General features: G+C 41.0%; 1 protein-coding gene across 1 annotated transcript; it reads right to left on the bottom strand.

Annotated features, from left to right (window-relative positions):
• Positions 1-1,291: 1,291 nt before the first annotated feature.
• trim8b (tripartite motif containing 8b) lies at positions 1,292-19,764 on the bottom strand. Its single transcript, XM_028476820.1, has 5 exons — positions 17,447-19,764; positions 4,643-4,738; positions 3,698-3,963; positions 2,618-2,733; positions 1,292-2,505 (listed from the first exon to the last, which is right to left on the bottom strand). Exons 1-5 carry the CDS (start codon positions 18,032-18,034, stop codon positions 1,796-1,798), a joined length of 1,776 nt encoding a protein of 591 aa, XP_028332621.1. The 5' UTR covers positions 18,035-19,764; the 3' UTR covers positions 1,292-1,795.
• Positions 19,765-20,905: the final 1,141 nt, after the last annotated feature.

The following is a 20,905-nucleotide window of genomic DNA, read 5'->3' as shown; positions in this document are numbered from 1 at the left end:
AACCATTGCTTACACATCGCAGTCCAGTCTCTATCTTTTAAAAAAACGCTCATGAAAAAAGCCCCTCCTCCTTTCGTTTCTTTTATACACTGAATTCTAAACGGGTTTTGTTTTTCGCCCCATTGTTCAGTTTTCTTCGAGGGCCTTAAAAAACAAGTCTTCCTCGCATGCTTTCAGCAGCAAACAGGAAGCCAAAAGCTTGTGTGCTTATTTGGAGGAAGTGACATCGTTGCCTCTGCAGGAAGTACAATTAATGCGTGGTTTGGTCAATTTTTTTTTTTTTTTTTCGTTAAATCGCAGCGACAACAGTCTCAGCGGACGAACCCACGACCTGCAAATGTACCAAATCAACCCAAAAAAACCACCGTCTTTGTGAAAACACAACCAGATGCAGCTCTACTGTCCCTCTGTGGGACAACATCTGTAACACCAGGCAAAGCAAAGGCATCCACAAGGGCATTGCGGGTGTTCCATGGAAGAGCGTTTTTAGTGTTCAAGCTGTACGATTCCATCCCTGAACTGAACTCGGCAAAGAAAGGAAGAAATGCCATGAAGGTTTACCAAATAAGAAGACGATGCCAAAGGACTTGCAGTGAAAAGGAATCATCAAATTACATTACAGTGATGTGGGGGGTGGGAATTTATGACACTAATAATAACATAAGGCAATTGACCTCAGTACAACTAAAGGGGCGGGGTGTGGGGGCGCTGGGTGGTACTGGTTATATCAGCAGAATCTCCTCAAAGACGACTGTTCCTTTTGCATCCACCCGCTTTCCAAAAAAGATGCATCCGATCTCGGATCTCGCCTTTTAAAGCCGACGCCCCCACCCCTGCCCCCGCCCCGCCCTGTCTCTGTGTTGGACTAATGTGTGTGAGAAGCTGAGTTGAGTTGTGCTGCAGTGAGTGGTTAGCCGTTTACATATTTCTAAGTATATTACACTACACAAAACACTGTGCGAAAGAAGAGGAATAAAATAAAGACACAAAGAGTTCAACCCTGCCCCCGAACGTGTACGTGTTCTAGATCAGTGTGTGTGTGGGGGGGGTTGGAGTCAATTACAATTATGTAATAAATTATCCATATTTCATTACAATTACATTCTTAATTACTAAAGTTAAATACAATTAATCACAATTACTGAGCCTTTAATAAATAACCCCATTGTGTTAGCATCTCTTATGATAACTGGTCCTAAATCAGCTGTAAAATACACAAAAAAAACATTATATATCATCTAATTTGTTTATCTCTTGGTTACCTTGTTAGGCTTCCTCATCCATGAACCACTGGATTTTTTAATTTTTTTTTTTTTTTTTAAATGGTAAAATGATCCTGAAGAGAACTGACAAGTAGCGGAAATGTTGATTTAAAACATGTTTTCATAATTATTAACTACGTATGTGTGTAAGACACAGAACTGCAACATGGTTCTGCAGGTTTGCGTTTGATTAAATTGTAAATGAGATTTTTGTTGAATTTCCATGTCAATTACAATTACAAAGTCAATTATCTGAACTCAATTGCAATTCAATTATGAATACAACAGCAACACACTTTTTTCCAAATAAAAATTACAATTACGTCATATTTGTAAATAATTATCAATTACGCGATTACAATTATAATTGACCCCAACCCTGGAGAGAGTGTGTGGGTGTGAGTGTGCGCAGAAACAATGTCTTGTTTCTTTGTGTGCGTTTCATAAATGCCTTGTGTTAATCCTGGGTAATATGTTGGCAAAGGTGTTGCTAAATGGTGTGTGTGTGTGTGTGTGTGTGTGTATCTGCGCTGTTAACTGGTGACGTAGTGCTTCGTAGACGGCTGCCCGTAGAGCCCGTAGAAATCTGCGTGTCTGTGTGTCTGCGAAGCATCGATCCAGTCCCTCACGGCCAGACCCTGCATGGACGGACCCCCAGAGGAAAGGCCCGGGGGCGGGGGGTAGTCCTGGGCGCTGACCCAGGGGAAGGAGCCCGAGCGCGGGTAGGGAGGGTGGCCGCGGTGGCCGGACACGGACGGCACCCCGGAGCAGTAGCAATTATCCATGGTGCACACCAGAATCTTCCTCCCGCCGTACTGGGGGAGCACGGCCTGCTGGGAGGAGTGGGAGGAGCCGCTGCCCCCCGGGGGGAAGTGGGAGGAGCCAAACACAGAGCCGGAGTGGTGATTGGACAACGAGCCGCTCCCACTTCCTGTGCCACCGCCGCCACCTCCCTCGCCGATGTGAGGCGGGCCGCAGGGGCCCAGAGGCTGCTGATTGGTGGACTGGCCCTCTCCGGAGGCGGAGCTAGAGCCTAAGTAGGGCTGCTTGGCTGACGAGGAAGAGGACGAAGAAGAGGATGAAGAGGAGTCTTTGAATCCTGATGTAGCATTTTTTCCACTGTTGCCATTTCCCTCCGGGAAGGCGGTGGAATGTTTCCGTTTCTCTGCTCCTGAGCTGGAGCTCTGACCGCTGGGATACGCAGGAACAGATTGCAGGAAGGTTGAGGGTGGGGTGAGAGGTGCTGAGAGACCAAACAGAGAGAGAGTGAGTGTGTGTGTGTGTGTGTGTGTGTGTGTGAGAGAGAGAGAAAAGCATCGATTAGAAGAATACTACAGCCACGTTTCACTCCCTACCTTCAAGTGTTCTTTTCAAGCTCTTCTCTCGTTTGGAGATTTCAGAGAGGAAGAGTTTGGAGTTTAAATTCCCAACTTTGTAAGGAGGGAGAGTGCTGCCAACGCACGCCTGAGACCTGTTGGAAGAGAGGAGCAAAAATCCTGATTTAACATCACTAGAGAAAACTCATCCAACGAAGCACAAATCAAATCCTACGTTGATCTCAAATATCAGTTTTAGATTTAAGAACTCACCCCTTCCCTCTGTTCAAAGCCACCATCATTACACTTCAATTTCTCCATTCTGTTCACCAGTCAGAACATTTCAAATAGTTGATCCTTAACCACCCCTTCCATTGTCCTACCCTGACTTCCTCTCCCCTGTTCCTTTCCCCCCTACCAAGGTGTAACACTTCCCTCTCTTTTATATTCTCCTATTAAAAACGTTTTCCACACCCTCCGTTAGTGAGGGCTGGTGATGGTCACAACAATGCAATAATAATAATAATAATAATAATAATAATAATAATAAATTTTATTTACAAGTGCCGTTGATGCCACCCAAGGACACTTCACAATAAAAACAGAATAATAAAAAAAGAAAAAAGAAATTAAGAGAAATTATGGAATGCAATGATTGTATTTATTTCATTGCAATAATATGAAAAAGAGAGAAAGAGAAGGAAGAGAGGAAAAATTAAAGGAAGAAGAGAAAAAAGGACAGAAAAGAAAGAAAAACAAAAGAAAAAAGCAGAAAGAAAAATAAGAAAAGAAAAGGCATAGAAAAAAAGAAGAAAGAAAATAGAGAAAAAAAAGGTATAGAGAAAAAAGAAACAAATAAAAAAAGAAAGACAATAAGAAAGAGAAAAAAAATAAGAAAGAGAAAAGAAAAACAATGAGAAAAAGATAGAATAAGAGAAAAGCAATAAAAAGCGTAGAAAAAAGAAGAAAAAGAAAGGAAAAAAAAGAAGAAAATAAGACAGAAAGAAAAAAGGAAAGAAAGAAAAAAAAGAGAAAAAGAAAAAGAAGGGAAAAAAAGGAAAAGAAAAGAATAAATCCAGCCCTTATTCTAAAGCTCCATGTCTGGCTGCTGTTGCTCACCTGTCTGTGAGGATTTTAACCGGCTTAGTGTTTTTCATGAAGCTCAGCTCCTCGGCTTTGCTGAAGGCCGTGTGGATTGAGCTCAGCAGCTTCTGGGCCTCGTGGCGCTGCTCTCCGAGAACTAAGACCTGGGCTGCGTTTTCCTGGCAGAACCGAGCCTGGGCCCGGTCCAGAGCCTCCAGAGTCCGGCCCAGATCCTCCTCCAGGAGCTGATGCATCCGCTGGTACTGCAGGCGCACCTCCTCCTTCAGCTCACACACCCGGTCCTGTGGAGAGACGCACTGCATCATCTACACAAGGTTCCTACAGCTTTAGTCAAATTACATTCAAGACTTTTTAACACCTTTTAATGCTATTTCAAATTATATTTAAGACCAACTTCACAGTAAACACAGTTGGGGGAAAAAAAAAACACCACATCCATTACATGGGGTTAGATAAAAAAAAAATGTCTAGTGCAGACAAAGAACTGGCTGCCCCCAAAGCAAACACAAAAATACACAAAATGACAGAAAAATACACAAAAAAAAGACTAAAATAATCAAAATCACTCCAAAAACACAAGATTACTACTAAAATACCCAGAAATCTATAAAACAACAACAAAAACTGAAATAAAAGCCATTAAGAAAAATCTTTGTTGGACAGGCAATTTTCATTAAATTTACATTTTATTTATACATTTAAAAAAAACAAAACAAATGTTACCATTTATTTTGAAATGTGAGACTAATTGCAATCATAAAATCATACTTATTATGTGTTAAAATGTAAGCCTTTTGAAACATTAATTTAAGACATTTTAATGACATGGCTTTATTTTTAGATTCATGAATTTAATGCGCTTTATGACTCTTTAAGGATCCGTGGGAACCCTGTATACAAGACGTTCTGGGGCAAGTGTGCGACACTGAAGCGGAGAATACGTAAAACGCGACAACTCACCTCTACGACGCACTTATCAGAGTCGAGTTTGCAGAGCTGCTCTTCGATCTCCTGAACTCGCTCCTCCAGTCGCTCCTGTTGCCTCAACAAGTTTTGCTGTAATGTGACAAAGAAGAGGCGACGTTAAAAAATTAAATCCCAAGCAGTGCGATGTTGTGACCTCTGCTAACACTTAACATCCCCTCCCCATGTCGAATATCAGAATCCCATAGCAGGCTAATTTAGTCTTTATCCAACACACAATCTCTTTCATAGCAGACGGGAGGGGGACGCCGTCATAGCAACCAGCAGCTATTTGGTGTTAGCATGAGGGAGAGATGAAAGGGGGGGGGGGCAGTGAGCACAGATAAATGGACAGAAAAAGCTTTCCCCTTAGTGGCCCTCATCTACTGTGCTGTATGCCCTCCTCAAAATAAAATGAATTCATACTCCAAACCATCCACAACAGGGTGGAAACAACTGTAGGATTCAACACAACTAGCGAAAAACTCCAAAAATCTATGAAAATGTCCATGAGAGTAGATTAAATGTGATCTTAATTGATCAAAAATCATATCTCAATAATATTTCTCAAAATAGTGTGATGCATACAGCAGGGGTGTCAAAGTCATTTTAGTTCAGGGGTCAAATACGAAGCAGTTTGATCTCAAGTGGGTTTTTAAGTGGCAAAATGAGAAATTTCTTTTTTTTTTTTTTTCTCTTGTCTGCACATTCTGTCGAAGGTTAACACTACAAGAAGTGCAATCTTTTAACAGCAATGCATATTTTGTTATTGCAATTAAATAAATTTATTTATTTCATTGCATAATTGTGACCATCACCAGCCCTCCCTAGGGAAGGGTAAGAAATACTTTATTAAAGGGAGGATGTAGAAAAAGAGAGGGCAGTGTTACACCAAGGTGAGGGGTTGGAGAGGGGTGGGGAAGTTAACAGGGAAGAGGAATACAAGATAGGAAATGGAATGGGTGGGGAGTAGTCGATAGATTTCAAGTGATGCGATGTGAAATTGTGGTTGTGTATATTGTGCTTATTGTTGAGTTATCAAGCCAGTTTGGTGACCAGTGTGCGGCTTAGGAATAATGGTGGTGGCTGTGAACAGAGGAAGAAGTGAGTGGAAATTCCATAAAACAGGTATTTGGGAACAACGTGTCTGTGGTTGAGCCCAGTATGAGTGTTATCCCACAGCCCAAGGCCAGTGCATCCATGACAAATGTATTTCCAAGAACCGCCACTGCAAAACCCACGAGCCGCCCCCGGGCCCCGGAAGCAGCCAGGCCAGCAGCAAGAGCGGGCAACCCGGGGGCCCCCGGCGACCACCACACGGCCAGGCAGCCCCCCGAACGCCCCCAAGATCCCAAACCGAGAGGCAACCATCGCCCCCCCCATGCACACCCGAGAAAGCCCCAAGGAGCCAAGGACCCAGCGCACCACGCCACCAATCCAACCCCCAAGCCCCCCGGGACGCACCCCCCACCCTCGCCCAGGACCCGGCCACAGCCCAGCAGGACCGCACAGCCCCGGACAGCCCAAGGCCAGCAGCCCAGGGCCCGCCGCCCCCCGGGCAGCGCCAGCCACGGAGCAGCGCCACCCACCGGCCCGCGAGCAACCGGCGATCCCCACCGCGGGGACGGAGGCACCCCAAAGGCACACATCAAGTGCGGAACCGCAGCCCCGAGCCAAAGATGCCCCGGACCCACCCACCAGTCCGCAGATGGCAGGACAGACCCACCAGGCGGCCGACAGCAACCTCCACCACCGGAACAGCTAGCGCCGCCCCCCAGTAAACAGCATCGCTCCGAGGCACCTAGCAACCCCGCCCCAACCCCGGTGAGGACACCAGCACACCCCCAGCACACCCACCCCCCAAACCGGCGAGGCAGGCCGCCCCAGGCCCGCACACCGCGGGGCCCGCCCCCAAGGCCACCAGCCGACGAAACAAGCACCAAGCCTCACCCAAGGGGAGGAAGCGTCCCCGCGCTCCACCAGGCCGACACCGCCCGGAAAGACCCCGCAAGGAGAGACCCCAGCAAAGCCCCCCCGAGACCCACCGCCACGCCCGACCACACCATCCTGATGTATTTTCACTCTATGTAGTGGCCCAGCCACCAACAGAGGGGCCAGGCCCCCACCGGAGAGGCCCGGAGAAATGAGAAATTTCAACATTATTGTGGCCTAGTTTATGCTTTTATGTATACTCAAAATACAAAATATGTAAGAAATCGACAATATCAAACAATAATTGACAGACACCAGTCCCAACAGAATCTTCACTTTAAATTTCCTAGATTTGTGACCAATTTCTGTTTAATTAAGGAAAGAAGTTATGTAATAATTTGAGGAAATTTAAAAGATTTTGTATGTTGAACATTAAAAACTGTGAGCCCCTGCAAATATTGATGAGTTTCATTTACACAATGATTCATGTCTTCTCTGTCATTTTTGCTTTATCCTGCGGGCCCAATTTGATGCTCCAACGGGCCGCATTTGGCCCCCGGGCCTTAAGTTTGACACATGCAACACAGAGGCTTTGATTTATAATTAGACGTCATTACTGGCTTTTAAACTTCCCCAAAATCATGCCAAACGTACTTAATACAGTTAATTTTGTTAACTATTATACATTTCTCATTTCTCTACTGTATTTGTGTCAAAGGAACGCGTATATTTGAGTGACATTTGACGTCTGTCCTTGCTACACATCAGAACTTTTAACTCGGACGGACAGACAGGCGAAGCTCAAACCTAAATACCTATAAATAAATAAATACAATATATAATGATATTTGTTCACTTTTGTGAAAATGAAAATGGCAAAGCAAAATAAAGAAGGAAATGAAATCAAAAGGAGCCTTTTGATACCGCAAAACTGGAGTGGTCATGGAATAAACAAAAGACACAAAATATATATGTACTATAAACAAATAAATACGTGGGAAAACAGGGATTATAATCTCATGTATAACTCTATCAGATTGTAGGATTCATGTGTTTGTAATGTAGGCCATCGATGGATTAATAAAGCTCATAAAATGTATTAAAGCAGAATCTGTGTGATCGAAGCCTTTCTAATGGCGGCGCAAAGCTGGGAAAGGAAAAAATAGGCAAAATCAATACAAGAAAGCTGAACATCTCCACCAAACCCAGTCCATCTATCAGACAGTGTAAAGAGTACTGATATATTCTACTCCAGTAGAAGTAAGTCATACATAAAATACTCAAGTACAAGTAAAAAATAGCTCAATTAAATAGTATTCAAAGTAAAAGTTACTAGTTACTTTCACTCCCCACGTTTATTTTTGCTAATAAATCTTGCCACGGTTCCTTTGCACACAGTAAACATCTCATGTAAAAACTTAAAAAGGAAGAATTGAAACTTAATTTATTTTGCACAAAGGCATCTGTATAAAATAAAAGGTTTGTCAAAATGTGCAATATTTTTATTATTATTATTATTATTATTAGAATAATTTATATTATTATTTATATTAAAGCGCTTTGAGACTACCTCTGTCGTTATAAATCAAGTACATTTACGATTTACCAGTTATTTTCCACATCTGCATAAAATAATAGGTTTGTCAAAATGTACAATTCTTTTTTCTTGAATAAAATAACAGCACTGAATTCAATTCAAAATAAATTAAAAAAAAAATGCTCAGGCTTTAAGTATAACTAAATTTATGAACTCTAAAATTGAGAAAATAACCAGGATTCAATGCAGTTTTTTTTTTTTGACGCCGTGATTGGTCGGCTATGATGTGATGCATTTGATTGTCGTCTGGTCATTTTATATTTTTTGTAGTTTCACAATGTCAGTTTATCATTTCAGAATAAAAATAATAATACTTTATTCAGTAATGGTTGGGTGTAGGAATGTCACAAATTACTTGATTTATTTTAAAACGTACTCACGTACAAGTAAAATTACTGAATTAGAAATATAATCCAAAAAAAGTACAAGTACCGATAAAAGGAACTCAATTACAGTAACATCAGTACTTTTAATTTGCTACTTTCACCTCTGATGAAGACCACGTTCAAACCAAAGTGTCAGGGGGAACATGAACATGTGCAGAAAAAGAAAAAGCTTTGTTCCCACAGCATAACTATATGATATGATTGTGTCTTTGGAGCCTGTGGATCCTGGTGGAAGTGGAAATCTGAACACCTCGGAACACATGTTGGAAATCACTGCTGTCCTACATCCCTCTCACGCACACATACAGGACGGTTAGATCCAGGACAGTGACCTGGTTGTGCTGACTGATTGAGTTAGGCTATGAGCAGACGCCCGTGGGTAGGGGTAGGGGGGGAGGCAGGGTCGAAGAAGCCTAAGCTTCACGATGGAGGGGGCTCTTTAGCTGTCATTTCAGCACAGTGTCTTTTCCATCACAGTCACCAGAGCAGGGAAGGTCTGTCCTTGCCGGTGGGTGGTGGTGGGGGGTGTGACAGTGGAGGGTGAATGTGGCTATAGGGCTGATGGAGGTGAGGAGCAGCGAGGCCTCGGGTGGTTTGTACATGTGTGCGTGAGAAGAGTTCACTGTGTAATGCTGTAATCACATGGATGACACGTTGGTGGTCACAACCATGTGAAGAAAAAAACACCTAAAAGCATAAACAGGCCGACATGACGCTCGACTTAAAGCAGAGCCATGTTTGGAACGTGCTGTGATCTCTGAACATGTGATCATTCTCTGGAGAAGAAGTGATTATACATTAAAAAAACCAGTGATTCTCCAACTTTTCAGCCCACGACCCCAAAATAAAGGTGCCAGAGACCGAGGACCCCCACTGTAGCTGAAGGTGTTTGAACACAGATATGAACAATGAAGAACAGTCATGTGGAGACAGGACCATCTATAAGGGGGAATAAAGGGGAGAGATTTATGGGGCCCATCCATAAAGTCAGTGATGGTCTATTGTTCTATGAATCTGGGATAACTTTTATTTATCTGAATAATAACCACTGTATATGTTTATTATTATTGTTATTATTATTTGTGCCAAAGTTTTATAGTCATCATAAAGATGTAAATCGTTGTTTTAATCAAAAATAAAATGGGTTAAAAATGACCAGAAAAGGTGGTGAAATGGGATTTTAAAAAACGACAAAAATTAGTTAAAAATTGAAATCAAGAGTGGCCAAAAATAGAAAAAGTGGTAAAAAGGATTCAAAGTGTCAATATTGGCAAAAAAGTGGCAGAAAAAGCAGGAACAATTAGTTTAAACTGGCAAATAACGGGCATGACAACTCGTGAATGTGGTTAAATTGGCATAAATAAGCCTGAAATGTGGTGAAAAGTGGTTAAGAATGAAAATAATGGGTCAACATATACAACAATAGGTGGGAAAATTGGTGGCAATGGTTTATAAGTGCCAAAAATGTATTGAAAGTGGAAATAAAATGTGCAGAAAAAGCATTGAAATTTGATGGAGATGGGTCAGAATTGGGAGTAATGAAGCAAAAATATGTAAAAAATAAGCAAAAATGGGCTCAAATTGTTCAAAAAATTTTGTGTTTCTTAAAGGAATCTGGCAAGATTACTATTGCAACAACACATCATGAGTAGGGTAAAGATGAGACTTCGGTAACACCTGAATAGCATGAATAAGGTAGCGTCGTTCGTTACCCTAACCCTAAATACAACAACTACAACATTGTTTCCTTATCCTTACGTCCAATGCTGAGATTTTCAGTTAAACAAGCAGTTTGATCAAAGTAACCATTCCAAGTGTTAATCCTAACCCCTTATCTTAAATGTAATTATTAACCAGCAGCAAAATAAGCCGCCAACACTCTTGCCTGTGTTTGTTTGGTTTATTTACTGTGGTAGGAAAAAAAAATCCAGGCCCGCTCAGGGAAAAACATACAAGCACCCAAGGATAAAAGGCCAAGGCGTAACATTCTGTTGCAAAGCAGCATTCCTAAATCCCTCTCAAGCGACCGGCCATAAACAAAATCAGAAGAACCAGAACTACTGATGAGCCAATAGAGAGAAGCAACGATTCACCGCCAAACCAGGCGCGTCAAACCCCGAACCAAGGCTGACATGGCGATTTTGACAAACATGAGACATTTTTGGGGGGTTTTCCAACATTCCTGAGAAGTAAAGATGGCAAGGGGGAAAAATAATCGTTTGGTATATAACTAAAGAGTTGAGTTTAAGATATCTGTAAGTGTAATTAAATGCTGTTTGCACTTTTTGGTTATATGTATAAGTGTTAAAAGTAGAATAAACAACACTTCTTTTCTTACGCTAGGGTTTTCATGGTTTGGGCCACTTGAAATCAAACTGGGCTGTTCATGACCCCCGATTCAAATAATATTACTAATAAATTGCTAATGTCTTGGACAAAAACTAGACCATCCATAATATCATGACCAGTGATGGGTTAAAACCAATAATATCTCTTCTTCATGTGTGGATACGAAGGCTGAAAATGGACACTTTCTCCTCTAAGCTTAAGTGGAATAAATGGGCAGGGCAAGTTAAACCGGAGCTAAATAGTGGCTGACTGGACAACTAGGTCAGCACATCCCCAAAACTACCCCAATCAGCATCTACACAAATTAACCAAATCGAGGGCGGCACATTGATCCGAGTGCATGACCACGGGGGCCAACGGGATCCGATCCTTCAGACGAGCTACGGTAACTGCAACTGCTGAAGTAATTGATGATTTCTTTAGTAAAGACGTCAGTTTGTTAGTTGTTAGGAGAGAAAAATGGGCATCTACGCCTTTATCTGTCTCAATTACGTGGTTTATCAGAATCAGAATCATCATGAGAGTAAAACATGTCAACAGCAGGCCTGGAATGCTCTACTGACCAGACTTGAGTGCCGAGCTTGCTTGGATAAGCTTCAGTCAAACTTGTGTTGAATAATGAGTTAATAACAGAGTTTTAAATGTCTTGTTTTGGTGTTTTAATGAAGCAACACATTTTTTCTAAAAAATGTTTGTAACTATTCATCGCCTATGGACCAGAGCTGTAATCGGGCCATAAAAGTTTAAAAAAAATACGGCCCAAACTCAAATTAAGCCAATTTTTTAAAGCGCAAACCCCTTACAAATGACGTTATTCAAATTTGTGCACGCACACAGCTCAAAAACAAGCCATTTACACATTTTTAAGAGGCCAACCTTTGATTTACCCCCTCAGCAACCATTTGCGCATCTTTCTGGTGCTAATCGAAAGGCGTCACCTGACACCTTAATTACCGTGCAACTCTTCATAAAATTATAGAAAATAAGACCAAGCCCGGCAAAATCTCCAGCTCTAGCTTCATGTGTGTTTTTGGACATCTAGGGCCTCAGATTTTCCTTAATCACGAAAAACAGATGGAAAACGCAGAATTCATGTTCTGAAATGAAAAAAGCTAACTTAACAGTTAGGCTCCAATATGACACGGAAATACCCCACATGTATGTTCTGGGACAATATTACACTTTATCATGCTATTGTTTCTTAGTAAACGAGTGACTGAATGTCTAGCAAATGTCCAAAACAAACTAAAAATACAAAATGAAATCTCGTGTTAGGTAAAACATTAAAAAAAAATAGAAATTGCAATATGACACGGATTGAACTCTCACATATCATGCATTTCCATGTTAACCTTCCAGTAAAACAGTTAGTTGAGTGTCTAGCAGTGTAGCTAACTGATATTCTTGTGATGTAATCTCGTGTGATTTCAGCATAAGCCCACCAGCTTCTCTAAGTCATCTGAAGCATATAAATGTAAATTGAATAACAGTAGTTGAATCTATTAACCCTATTTAGCAAGTTTGGTATGATTTTGACCTACATTCGAAAATTGGTAAACTATGAAAGGGAATCGAGGAACTTTTGAAACTGAAACCTGGAATATCCTGAGGAGACAAATGCACATTTATGGTATTTCTGTTTGTCTTTAAACTCATGACTAAATAAACAGTAACTTGTATCTGCATCAGTTCATTTCCTGCTCATGATGCTTATACAATGTGTCTTTGCTATAAATCACTATTAGATCCAATCTCCAAGAATGACTGATACTCATTAATCATTTGTTACAGGCCTTCTTTGCCCAAATCACTGTTATCGGTGCGAGTATTAAAGGATTGCTGTTGAAAACACAGTTCATAAAAAACCCCTTCCTGTTTACCATTCACGAGCATGAAGCTGAGTCATTGCATTACCAGAAGGAAACGCGCCTTGCCATCACATGGTTGACACCTACAGATGGGTGACCCTATTGGAAATGAGAAGCTCAGTGAGCAGTAAAAGCTCTGGGAAGAAGAGTCAAGGTTAATCAAAAGCCCGAAGTCGAACGGCAGAATGCAGTGACGAATCACTTTAATGCCCCTTCTTCAATGCACTCCCACCCTTCTTTCTCCCCCCCCAACCCCCGTCACAACTGGCGATCCCTGAGCTCGGATGCACCTGTGCTGGGGAGATAAGGCCCACTGAGGGCCCCTCATTGTTCCACCCTCCGTCGCATTGTTTGTCATTCCAACAGATGACAACGGAGGCGGGAAAGCATCACAACTGGAGAAAAGCAACCCGGGCGGAAAACCCTAGAAACGTACACGGTTCGTCTTAAAATGTGAAATTTAGCGTGTGATTAGATAATGTGGATTTAGAAACATTAAAACCTCCTTTAGTTCAGACCTCCAATGTGACAGAATAAATCTTCTTACTGATATTTGTTTTGCTAAATACAAATTATTGATTGAAAATAACAGGTGTAAAGAGTACTGATATATCCTACTTAAGTAGAAGAACTGGTACTTGATTGAAATTGTGCTCAAGTACAAGTAAGTCATACATAAAATACTCAAGTATCGGTAAAAAGTAGCGCAATTAAATAGCACTCAAAGTAAAGTTACTAGTTACTTTAACCCCCCACGTTTATTTTTGATAACAAATCTTGCCACGGTTCCCTTGCATACAGTAAACATCTCATGTAGAAATAGACTAAATCTTGCATGACTGGAACTTAATTTATTTTCCACAAATGCATCTGTATAAAATAAAAGGTTTGTCAAAATGTACAATTATTTTTAAAATAAAATAACATCCATGAATCCAATAAAAAAATCCGTTTTTAAATTCTCAGGTTTTAAGTATAGCTACATCTATGAGCTCTAAAACAGAGAAAATACCCAGCATTTAATGCTGTTTTGGCACTGGGCATTACGTTTAATCTGATTGGTGGGCTAAGATGTGATGCATTTGATCGTCATCTGGTCATTTCATTATTTCTAGTTTCACAATGTCCGTTGATCATTTAAAATAATAATAATAATAATTAACTCAGTAACTGTTGGGTGTAGAAATGTAACGTTACTAACATATCAAAAAAAAAAAAAACAGACATAGAAAAATAGTACCCTTAAAAGCAACTCAATTACAATAACGTGACTACTTGTAATCCATTACCATCACCTCTGTTTAAATCTCAATGTAAAAAACTGCAGCTCTACGACACAGAGGGGTAATCTCAGTTAGCATCCATAAACAAAAACATAAACATCATCTGCATATATATTGTCCTAATCTCCTATAATATTCCTATTGAACAGCGGTTACAGAAGGTGATTTCACCTGAAGAATAACTAATCTATTAAATATCAAGAAACAGCCCATTTTTTGTAAATGTGACATGTTTAAACCTCATTGGTTCAGTTCCCAGTTACCATGGAGAGGAAAAGAAAACAGACGGACCTTTAACCCTGAATACAAATTTATTTTCCACACCTTTAAACAGTATCCTGATCATAATCATGAGGGCCTTCAGCAACCACAGGACAGAAGGCAAGGGCCACGTCACCAGTTCATCACAAGGCTAACAACAACACACACACGCGCGCGCGCGCTCGCACTCCTATGTTTAATTCAAAGACTGATTTCCATGCACATGTTTCAGACTGAGGAAAATCTCACACACTCAAACCTCTAGCATTTACTTAGGTGGGAAGGAACTCAGATTTTCTGTTTCAAAACGTCCTCAATTTTGTTACAGGCTATGCCCATTTCCGTGTCAGTTTACTTATATACGTTTTAGATCAATTGCGTTCTGAATCCAAATAAAAAAGACATCTTTACCAAATATATGTACAGAAGTCTAATTCATTTCCATTTTGTTTCTCGCGACGCACGATAACGTTGCGACTCAGTGACCTGTTTTTTAGGGAAAATCACAATGGAAACGCGTGATATGGTCCAAAACATGCAAGTGAGGTTTTAGTCTCATGTGTTGTACAGCTATTTTGTTTTTTATTTTCAGCGAAATACCGCCAACCGGTAAATTACCCACAAGCTGAGCATGAATACTAACATAGCCACGCGATTACCTATTTTGAATGAAATTATGAGCAAATTTTGCCATTCAATCACCTGTTCTCCAGGGAAAATAGCAAACAAATGTCTCAAAACCTGATTTTAAAATTTAAAAAAAAAGTTAAGATTGCTTTTTTCCTTTTCGAACATGAATTGTGCATATTCTTCGATCACGGAAACTTGGAAGTCCCTACTGGGATCAAAACCTACAACAATATTCACTTAAATTTGTTTGTGTCTTCATAACAGTATGTCCTTACATTCCTAAACAAATGTCAGATCTTTGCTATACAAGACTTTGAAGTAAAAACATCCATAAAGAGTTAAGTTTTGGAAAGTAAAACTCCCTCATTATAAAAATGACATCAAAGAGAAGATGACTTTTATTCGATAAAAGAATAACTGGCTAATATTTCACCTGCTCACTGAAGCAACAGTCATTTGTCTCATGTCAATTCATTTTTTAAACTACATATGACCAAAGAAAGGCAGAAAATATTGACGTAAGAAAAGAGGGAAATAAAAAAGCTCAGAATAAGGTTGATTTCAATAACAAACACGTCAACAATTTCACTCTCAAGCTCAATAAAACAAACAATATTACCTAAAAATGGTCAAATATGGAGATCTATCTATGCCATGTAGGATTAGCTAAAAAGCCAAAAAAAGATACATGGTATTCAGGTAGTTAACCGAAGCTAACTATACTGTTCCATGTGGAGTAAACCAGTGAAAACTGCAACCATTTTGCTTCAAATTAAAAAAGAAAGATCAATACTGACATATATTGAGTTACATCATAAGAGGATCCATTGTCCATTGTAGGTTAAGGGTGAAAAAGGTCACGACACACTCGTGAGTTCAAAGAAACTGCTGACTCTTTTTAAAAGTAATAAGACTTGGTCAATATTTGGTTAATTTATATATTTTTGTTAAATCTGAAGCTAAAAGAAGGCGGCTTCCAGTCCATTCACCACTTGGGACCTTTTCGTGCTACATTATTAGACCTTTGAGAGCCTTTTTTTTTTTTTTTTCCCGAAAGAAACACGTCCTAGACTCAGCGATGACGAATGAGAATGTGCTAAAATAGCCAAGAATGACCTGAGACTGTGCACGAAACAAAACAATTGTCATGTGACCACATTGGTATTAACTTCTGACACTAATTGTCATATTTGAAGCAATCATCTGATAATAATTTTGGTTAGCTCAGCCATGAGCACGTCATAGCCGTTATATGCAATTCAACTTATGTCATTTAGCGCAGTGGTCCACAAACATTGGTCCGCGGACCATTTATAAAAAATAAAGTTTCAAATCAAAAGTGTTTTTAATTATTGTTTATAAAATCGACCACGTGCATCTACACCAAAAGAAGTTGTCATCACTGTGTATTTATCGTTTCTACATGTAACAATATAGATATGGATAGACGACAGAGGTGGGACAATACACTGAGTTCACGATACGATACGATAGGCGATAAAGGCAAAAACACAAAACAAAATTGTAGTTGTAAAAACTCTAGACATACTCACATACTTACTCTGGATATAAACTTTTTCAACTCCATATTTTTATTATACGTACCCTTTACGATACAATATTGCAAAATCTTGTTGCACGATATATCGTTCCACCTTTAGTAGACCATGTTCCACCAATTCTTCTCATGTAAGGTCTATTTAGACTTACTTGTCGTGGCCTGTGTAATATTAGCATGTGGTTGAGCATTACTAAACATGGGATGATATATTGTACAAGTAGAATATAGTCTGCTACTGACCAAACTTCCTGTTAGCTTCAAAACAAGAGCCCTATTTTACAAAAGCGTTAAAAAAAAAAATGAATGGGAGACAAGAAGATATGCTTTTGTTTTGAAAAGGGGATGTTTGATTTTCAGCTTGAAGCTGGTCACAGGACTATTTTACATTACGTTCGCAATGCATCATGGGACGTTTGAGTATGACTAATGTGCCCACTGTGCATACTTAAAAAAATTTCCATATATAGTATACATCTGGGTATTCCTTGTGTACTCACTCTTTTCCATACTATTTAATGTGAACGCAATACAAAGTGTGGACAATGAAAGTAGCGTGAGGTGCTGGAATTAAAACGTAAACATTTCTGAGCGCGACACATGGTCCTACACTGGACACTTCTATATTTACTTCCGTTAACACTGTATGTGTCTGCGGGGGTCATGTGTCAGATGTGAACCCCTTCTGCGAATGCGCATCACTTCAGGGTTGCATTCCGTTCATACTCTAAACTGAGTGAAGACGCATTTATTAAGTAATATGGACGCTTACACACACACACACACACAAAAAAAATAAAAATAAACAAAAATGTGCATTAATACCTGCAGTGTGAACGTAGTTATCGTGAGCCCATTATCGGCTACCGTATCGTCTCGTGAACTTTGTACATCGTCCCACCCCAAGCTTTGTTAATGAACCGTAGGCGGTTCTTACCCTGATATCGTTGCGTCGCAGCTCCACGTCGGTGACAGCGTGTCCGTGGCTGGGGTGGCACCGGGCGAAGCAGCAGTACTGACACACCGCCGTCTGCTCTGCCTCGCAGTGGTACAGCCGGTACTCGTCGTGCTGAGGGCAGGTCCAGGCCTTCACCGCCTCCGCCACCACCAGCAGGTGCCCCAGGGCGGAGCAGGGCTGCTGCAGGTGCGTCTGCACGTGGGACTGGCAGCACGGGGCGTTGCAGCGCAGACACACCTTGACCGCGGGCAGCGGGGGCCCCCGGCGGCACAGGATGCACTGCAGGGCCGGAGCACTGGCCTTCTCCACGCTCAGGGCGTTGTACTTCTCCACGATGTTGGACAGCTTGTGGTTCTTCTCCAGGCTGGGCTTCTGCGCGTACGCGTGGTTGCACTCGGGGCAGCGGGTCAGGGACGAGTCTTTGGCCCAGGCCTCACTAATGCAGCCCCGGCAGAAGTTGTGCTTGCACGGCAGCTGGATGGGGTCCGAGAAGACGTGCAGACAGATGGGGCAGATCAGCTCCTCCTCGAAACAGTTCCTCCATGTCTCAGCCATGTCGGAGGCCATGGTGGTGCACCAGATATCCTCCACTGTGGGGGGTTCTCCTGTTCCCAGGACCCTCTGGGGGCCTCAGTCCCTCACAGGGAAACCTGACACTATCTCTGACAGGTGAGAAGGGACTATTGCTTATTTCTACAGCATCAAGGCAAAATCCAGAAAACTGAGCATAGGTTATAGGCCTGGGAGTGGGACAGGATAGGATGACAACACCTTGGTGATTTCACCACACACAGGAGGGGGGGTGTGACGTGATGCAGATTACAGTAAAAGGGTGACTTCCTTTTCCTGTAAATGACACACACTTACACACAGCGTGACTGCATGAAGGTAAACTACCACGCAATGCAAACAAGGCACCGATAATTCAATAATAATCTACGCGTCCATGATGGATGGAAACAGACACTTGATCTTCTTTCAAACCAACAGATGAGCCATGAAAAAAAAAATGATTAAAAAAGGGACAGTACTGGAGCCCACACCCAGATTACTGTTCACACACACACACACACTCACACACACATACAGCCTTTAAAGCACCCTGAATCTGTTAATCTCTGGGCCTCAAGGACGCTGGAAATAGTCACAACGCAGCTTTACGCGTTTCCACACCGAATCCCACACAAGTATCACAGTAATGCATTGAAGCAGAGACGCAGGGTTGTGTCCCAGATGATTATAACAGGGTTAGACGTTCAGCATCGGATGAATATCGCCTCCTGTGTTGCGCTCTGATCGCATATCTGTACACACACACACACACACACATACACACACAAGGCCTCAGGTTTTTTCTCCCCTGCCAGTTTTCTGTCGACAACAAAGGCTTGGAAATCTCCCCTAAACGACTAAATTAAACCATGGCCATCATCTAAGGACTGAATACTGCATAGTAGCTGGTTTTCTAATGGTGGAGTCGGGCTATTGCGCACAAAACAAAGGCTTTTTTTAAAGGATCCGCAGGAATGTTGGCTAGTGCTGTCTCCTCCTCCGACACAGCTATTAAAAAATAAAAATCCTCCCACACAGATATTAATCCTCACCTTTCCTGTGTGTGTGTTTGGACTCAGCCTTTAGCCAACAACATACTTATCTACTTCCTTATCTCGATTAAACGACTTCTTCAGGCGTCACCTCACCATTTCCCCAGCCAACGCACAGGTACATTTACGCACGGCATTTGGCTTTCAACACAACACATCACGGGGGTTATTATAGAGTAGAAAAGCTGACATGGTGATGTTGTGCCTGACTGATAATAATAAATAAAAATTAAAAAAAAAAAAAAAAACCCCGAAAATAAACCGTCCCGATCTTAAAGGGGACGTCGTGTTTCTGTCCTTGTTAGTGAAAGCTGTCATCAGCCATCTTGCAAATCCTCATTAAAATAAAAAGGCCATATCCTGTTCCACCGAGGCTGCTTTACAAAAAGAAAGATAATCGACACAAACGCCAAAAAAAAAAAAGAAAAGAAAAAAAAAAAAAACCAGATGAGATCAAAGAAGATCCAAGCGTTCAGTTTCAGTGTTCAGGTCCAAAAAGGAGAAGTCCGGACTGGGCTGGGAATCCGTGCCCGGATGTGTCCTATACGCCTCCGCGGTTCATGAAAATCCACCACGGCCGTGAATAATAATTTGTGTTTCCTCCCCCCTTTTTTTCTTTCTCTGTCTCTATCGGCCAGGCTTTGGAGAGAGGAGGAATGCAGGAAAGCTGGACTGAACCACCGTCAAGAGAAGCCTCTGACACACAGCTTCCTGTGAAGACTATCACAATAAAACTTAAGCTGTCAAACGTGGGCCCAACAACACGTCTAAGAGTTCAGTGCTTCCTGTTTTAAAGTGCAATAAGCTTTATAAGCTCTAGAGCATTGTTTCTCAAATGGGGGTATGCGATTGCACTACGGGGGGTACTAAAGAGAGAGAGTGGAAAATTATCACCCCAGGTGTGATATGACTGCAAATGATAAAACTATAGAAATAAATCTATTCAGGAGCCACTAAATTAGAGTTTTTCAACCTTGGGAATCGGGACCCCAAGTCGGGTCACCTGAAATTTCTGAAAAATTGAAATAGGTTTTTAAAATTTTGTAGTTATTCTTTTTTTTTTTTTTTTTTTTTTAATTCTTATTAAAATGATACAATCTTAAACATCTGCATTTCTATACTTTCAGTTTGTGAATATAGTTCAGCTGAAATGCATTTTTTTAAAAAAAAAAGATTATAATAAAAATTATATTTGCTATTTTTGGGGGTCTTATGATAGTCTTATCACATAAATAGAATCACAAATTTTATACCTTGGCACTGTTTTTCTAGAATTTCCATGCCAATTACAATTATAAAGTCAATTATCTGAGCTAAATGACAACTTAATTATGACTATGTAAGAAACAGATTTTTTAAAGAATACAATTATAAGTACGTCATAATTGTAATTATCTTTTACGCGATTACAGTTATAACTGACCCCAATCCTGATCTCGAATAAAAAGTACAATTGCTGAGACCAATCTACCAGGCTTTTATTTTGAAGTCTTCGTTGTTCTACTTCGGGCCCTACTAGAGCTGCTTCCGGTCGACTTTACGCAGTTCATAGACATGATTAGGCCCCCCCTCACACACATACACACCCTCCTCCCACATCAACGCATAGACGGCCGTCACGTGACCTGTCACACAGCTCATGTTGTGTCACGTTTTCAGTGGGAGGAGCCTAAAGGGTCGAAATAGACAAGAGTCTTCTCTCTACCCCCAAAGCACCATAATTAAATAAGAATAAAAGAATCATGCACTGTATAATCCTTTTTCTTCATTTTTTTTTTTTTTTTTTTTTTTTTTTTTTAATCTATTATGAAAATAATATTTTGGATCTTTATAT

The sequence above is a fragment of the Gouania willdenowi genome, chromosome 19, assembly GCF_900634775.1.
Source record: "Gouania willdenowi chromosome 19, fGouWil2.1, whole genome shotgun sequence".
NCBI classification, from domain to species: Eukaryota; Metazoa; Chordata; class Actinopteri; order Blenniiformes; family Gobiesocidae; genus Gouania; species Gouania willdenowi.
Note: the sequence above shows the minus strand (reverse complement) of the source record. Positions and strands in the feature narration are given on the sequence as shown.